This window comes from Telopea speciosissima, chromosome 5 (assembly GCF_018873765.1).
Source record: "Telopea speciosissima isolate NSW1024214 ecotype Mountain lineage chromosome 5, Tspe_v1, whole genome shotgun sequence".
Taxonomy (NCBI): Eukaryota; Viridiplantae; Streptophyta; class Magnoliopsida; order Proteales; family Proteaceae; genus Telopea; species Telopea speciosissima.
The window spans coordinates 48,289,087-48,294,974 of NC_057920.1; the positions used below are offsets into that span (position 1 = coordinate 48,289,087).

Here is a 5,888-nt window from a genome sequence, read left to right on the forward strand (position 1 = left end):
CTTTCTTAATTCCACCCCAAGATATCTGGTGGGAAGGGAACATAAAGGAATACCAAGCTCTTCTGAAATTATGTTCTTTCTATATGGTACTCAAGATAATTGCAGTTAAAATATCAAGAGGAAAAATCCTATGGAAGGACATAAGATTAAAGAGTCCCTCCAAATTTAACTTGTTGTCCATTCTAGGAATTCCAAACAAATAATGTTGAGATGTACTATATTTTAGAACACTAGGTAATATGATAACTATATTCATTTCTAGGTAAAATAGTAGCACATCGGCTACCTTGCTAGACTTGGAAAAATGGCACACTTCAATTCATTTGTAACACATGGCACATGATTTATAAAGTTCTCGGACGGTATGAATAGGTGGGGGTTCACTTTCGATTGACATGTTTCAAATTTGGGGGTCTAAATCGATAATATTTTGGTAATATCTTTGCTTTCTAGTTCAACTTTTACATTCTTCTTTTTTTTTTTCAATGTGTTAAATTTGGATTGGGGTGAAATTTTATAAGTAAACGGGGAATAATGGTATCTACTTGTGTACCAAATTTGAGCTTCAGATGAACTTCCAAGTGGTTAAGAGGGCCATGTACTTGGCTTGGGAAAATGGTCATTCTGTTATCCCTCACTCTTAGGCTGTGTTTGGTATGCATTGTGGGTCAATTTCGCATTCTCAGACCATAAAAACAACTATTTTTATGATCCAAGAATGTGAAATTGACCTAGAATGTATTCCAAGAATGCATACCAAACACAGCCTTAATTTTTAACGACACAATTTGGATCGAGTTTTCCTTAAGCCACGGTGAATGGGGAATTCATTCACTGCAGGACTTCAGATGCGGATGGATGGGTATCAGGAGGGTATTTTTGAAAACATAATAGAGATGAATAGCCAAACCAAACCAGCTGGTCAATCTATGAGATCTGATCAATGGCCGGACTACCTATATTGACTGATGAACAGGATCCGTCAACGAACAATACGTGTGAATGAAAATTTGTAAACCCTAGGATGGTGTGGTGAACCTTCACCACATGACGAAGGAAAACTTTCTCCTTATTTATTTATCTTAAAACACACATCAATATTGAGGGTCTTTTTTGAAAAATTTTGTGAGTCAATGATGCTCCAGTGATCAAATAGTGTAAACCTTTTGGTCCATCTTGTTGCAAAATCATTCTATCATCGATATAATCATGACGAGGCTATTTTGGTCATTTAAGCACATAAATCTGGGTTGTATCTATTGAGAAGACAAGGTCAAACTTGTAAATCCAAAGCCACCTTAGTTTTATAAATTTCGAGACATAGATAGAACCTTGTCAATGAAGACCCTTGGCCGGTAAAGGCTTCATATACAAACTCTTACACATCAAAAAAAGCTTAAATTTCAAACTTCAACGCTATAGTATATAGGAGTGAATCTTCATAATCCTCTCTTCTTCTATCTCATTCCAATAACTCCAATTGTTGGACAGCACTCCACCAGGGAACGCATCTGATATTGGATCCTGATGCAATTACTTAATTGAAGTTCTAGAATTCAAGGATTTCCACTTGCTTCTTATCTAGATTTAACTTTAGTGATCTTTATAACTCTATGTTAGGCGATTGTTTGAGCAATCCAAGGACTTTTTAAGGTTGATTTTCATCTTGGTTTCCATCCATATGCTGATAAATTCTTATTGCATCTTTTAGCTTATGAGGTTAATTTATTCAAAGTGATTAATGGGTTTTTGTTAGAAGTTAATGATCTTATTGCTACTTGTGTGAATTATTGGAACTAATATATGATAATCTCTATCTCTTTGTAGTTTAGAAGCTTAGGCACTTAACAGTAAGCTTGAGATAGAGAAGCTCCCTTCATGGTCACAGACACAGGCAAGAGTAGAGAAATGGGAGAGGTTAATAAGGAGGAGAAATTGCCACCAGGATTTCGATTTCATCCAACGGATGAAGAACTCATTACATATTATCTTATCAACAAGATCTCTGATGCAAATTTCACTGGAAAAGCAATAGCTGATGCTGATCTTAACAAATGCGAACCGTGGGATCTTCCAGGTATTAGTAGTCTTAGTCTCAATCTTCATTTCATAGCTTCTTCAGTTTGAGTGTTTTAAGTACTCAAATCTCTTGGGTTTAACACAGTGATTTCAAAAAATCCTTGTGCTAGGGTTTCATAATATCTTCCAAGGTTGGATACAAGAAGAAAGGAAAACATGTTCCATCTTCTAAGGCATTCCATTCACTTTATCCAACTTTACTTTTGTTCAAAAAAAAAAAAAACCCTAAAGCTATGAGATTTTGATCTTTCTTGCACTATACTTTAAATGAATTGAAAACCATACGCCTAGTTTTTGGTTAAAATTCTAATTAACCAACCAATTTCATATTACTTATTTTCTCAACAACCTTATCTCTAAATGCATAGTTTCGTGCTCTTAATTTATACACATAAAATTTTTCCTATCTATGTTGATTATTCATTATCTTGCCTTTTGGTGCAGGGAAGGCAAAAATGGGAGAGAAAGAGTGGTATTTTTTCAGCCTTCGAGATCGAAAATACCCAACTGGAGTACGAACAAACCGTGCCACAAATTCTGGTTACTGGAAGACAACAGGGAAGGACAAGGAGATTTTCAATAGTGTTACCTCAGAGTTGGTTGGGATGAAGAAAACATTGGTTTTCTATAGAGGGAGAGCTCCTAGAGGAGAGAAAACCAACTGGGTCATGCATGAATACCGGCTCCACTCCAAGACAACCTTCAGAAGTTCAAAGGTATATATAGCCTTAACGTACATGTCCACTCACCATAGTTTCAGAGATTTCACCATTAACCATAATTTCCAATATCTGAGTTTTATTTTTAGATACTACAACATCATCTCTAAGCTTGAACCATTAAAGGAAAGGGGAAAAAAAAAAAAAAGAAAAATTCGTGTGTAGGAAAAGTAACCTTGCAAGTTATGTAACCCAGATTTATAAAGGTCTCAAAGTTAGGTTTGCTTAGCAGATCTTCTAAGCTACTTTAAACCATGTAACCGGTTTGTAGAATTCTCTCAGACCAGTGATTCCTGTACCCAGTTATTAGAAGTGCAAGGAGCGAGGAGGTGGATCTGAAAACCTAAAGCCACTGATCCATGGAGTGCAGGTGCACCACCATGCCCTTCTATCATCCATAAATGAAGAAGGGACTCTCTCTCTCTCTCTCTCTCTCTCTCTCTCTCTCTCTGATACACACACACTATTGACAGGCAAAGAATTGCTGGAAATCTTGCTTGCCTCTACCATGTAGAGGACTTCTGTATAGATAGATTTATGGTGAGATACATGGAATCCTTCTAGGATGAAAATCCTAGAGGTTATACAAATTACTTAATGTTTCATCAACTATGGTGCCCCTGCCCCCCTCTATGCAGGATGAATTGTTGATGGATGCTTAGTGTCGTCCCAGATATCGTATGTTATGATGGGATTTCTGTTTACTCTCCCTTAATTTTGCAAGCTTTCCCTTCTCACTGATGGCTTTGCCGTAAGTGGTAGAGGGCTGTCTTATTTTTTGTTGATGTATAGGTTTAATCCAGCATGTATTTTTTCATTCTTTTTCCTTTAATATAAATGATCTTTTACCAAAAAAAAAAATTATACAAAGAATTACAACAAGTGACACTAGCATGCAATATTCCCATGGTTAAGATAGGAAGGTGAGATTGCATGCTTGTTGGGTGCAAAGATATTCTGTTGATATGCACGCACACAAATTATATTTCTTATCTATGCTGACTATCAATTATCATAGATACAAGCTCATCCGTTGAACGGTGTGGACCCCACCCATGCAAAGTGTTTGGGTAGAGATGGGATGGTCATTGTGCCCCCTGATTAGAGACACTAGGGAACTGGGCCGGACAGAGAACTGAAGGGGATAAAGATAACATGTTATGAGAACTCTCAGAGGGGATAGAGATTGGATTCTCAGAACCAGTGAAGAGTATCTGATAAGTCAACCTTTACGTGTTGTGTGTGTGTGTGTGTGTTGAGTGTATTGCCACTTCTCAGGTGTAAAAGCAGCAACAGCTCGCCCATATATATGGATCACTGCATGTTACCACATAAAGTGGCATGCAGCCCTAGTGACGAATTGAGTCAATTCCATGGTGAGGCAGCGCTAATGCAAAATCACCTAATTAATTAAGAGGTGATTGGTAGAACCAACCAGTATAGTCTCTTGGTGGCTGGAACGAAGACCATTGGACCCTATGTTCACCTTATGAAACCATGCATGCTCCATGTTATATAATATATTGCTATTTGGTGAAGCCTGATCTCAGTTCTAATTCAGAAAGTACTGTGGTGTTTCTTCGGCGGGTCGTTTCGCCTTTAAAATCCTGTAGAGTTCGTCGAGATCTTCGATTTGATATGTATTTCGTCCTATGTTGATTCGTATCGCAAACTAGACCGGATGGATTTCTAGGGCAGTTTTGTACTTTCGTGGGTTAAGCCGGGTTTTCCTCTATATTGTAGTTATCTCTCTGAGAAATGTGCAAGAGGGTTTGTATTTTCTTCACAGAAATAGTATATTTTGGACCATCAGTCGACCCTTGATGTAGCCTTCCTTGTTGGGGGTAAATCACGTGAAATCATTGTCTTGTGAGCTTGATTTCTCTCTCTTTGTTTTCTTTTGCAAAATCGTCATTCTACTACGTTGTTTTTCTAACATGTGTCATTTGAATTGTGTAGAAATGTTAAACCCATCACTTCTTTATTTTATTTTATTTTTTTGTTTTGCAGGATGAATGGGTTGTTTGCCGAGTCTTTCAGAAGAGTGCTGGAGTGAAGAAGTACCCTTCCAACCCAACAAGAAATAATCCATACAACCTTGAAATGGGTCCAAGTGTCATGCCACAATTCATGCCAACTGACACGTATCACTTCCCTATTGGAAGAAACTACGTAGGCAACCCTGACCTCGCAGAGCTTGCAAGGGTCTTAAGGGTCTCAAATAGTGGAACCATTCCAGTTCAATCTCACTTGAACTACCCAGGGTGTTTTACAATATCTGGTTTAAATTTGAACCTTGGAGGGTCAACACAGCCAGTGTACAGGCCAATGCCACCACCACCACCAACGATGAACCAACAACCTCTGGCCACCGAAGCATCTTCATCCATGTTGGCCAATGGCATGCTTACAACTGATCACACTGGCTTCGGTCAAGAAATTCCAGCTTCTGGCCATGGTAGGTTCCAAAACATAGACCAGGTTGCTGTGGATCTTGAGAACTACTGGCCTTCATACTAAGGAAGGCAGTCTTGATAGAGAACAAAGGAACTCTGTCAAAGTAGTATAGTTTTGAGTAATCATAGGTTCTCTTTCTTTCTTTCTTTCTTTTTTCTTTTTTTGGGTTTTTGTTGTTAAGAGGGTATGAAATACCTCTTTTAAGGATATTCTGGTAGAAAATCTAGAGAGGGATAGGAACGAAGGGAGAAATGGTTGGATCCTTAACTCTCGAAAATTCACGTAGCATAAAAATTATTGTATCCTCCTTATATTTACTTCACCTTTTAAATTTTTTTTTCTTGAGCAGGATTGGAACTAGCCCTGATTTAGAACTCATTGAATCCCTTCAGGGATTCTATTCGATAGTAGTCAGATTTCTATTTGCACTGACGCTTTGATTCGGTTCTTTATAAGTTGCAATTAAGAAGAAAAGAACTATACAAAAACACCCCTTTAAGGGAACCCCGGGGGGGGAGGGGAGTACCTCCCTAAAACAAGAACAAAAAAGCTAATCAAAGGAGCTGAATTTGAAGGCCCTAAGCATAAACAATATGCCGATTCCTAATATAATCAAAATCCGCATCCTGAATG

The 5,888-nt window shown here is 37.9% G+C and overlaps 1 protein-coding gene across 1 annotated transcript; it reads left to right on the top strand.

Annotated features, from left to right (window-relative positions):
• Positions 1–1,562: 1,562 nt before the first annotated feature.
• On the top strand, positions 1,563–5,591 carry LOC122661178 (NAC domain-containing protein 92-like). Its single transcript, XM_043856517.1, has 4 exons — positions 1,563–1,653; positions 1,833–2,077; positions 2,524–2,795; positions 4,809–5,591. Exons 2-4 carry the CDS (start codon positions 1,879–1,881, stop codon positions 5,316–5,318), a joined length of 981 nt encoding a protein of 326 aa, XP_043712452.1. The 5' UTR covers positions 1,563–1,653; positions 1,833–1,878; the 3' UTR covers positions 5,319–5,591.
• Positions 5,592–5,888: the final 297 nt, after the last annotated feature.

What these genes read in the sequence shown, in the direction of transcription:
- LOC122661178 (XM_043856517.1), top strand. Translation starts at nt 1,879, where the DNA reads ATGGTCACAGACACAGGCAAGAGTAGAGAAATGGGAGAGGTTAATAAG. An exon ending in CGAACCGTGGGATCTTCCAG is followed by an intron (nt 2,078 to 2,523) that starts GTATTAGTAGTC and finishes CTTTTGGTGCAG; the next exon opens with GGAAGGCAAAAATGGGAGAG. An exon ending in CAACCTTCAGAAGTTCAAAG is followed by an intron (nt 2,796 to 4,808) that starts GTATATATAGCC and finishes TTTGTTTTGCAG; the next exon opens with GATGAATGGGTTGTTTGCCG.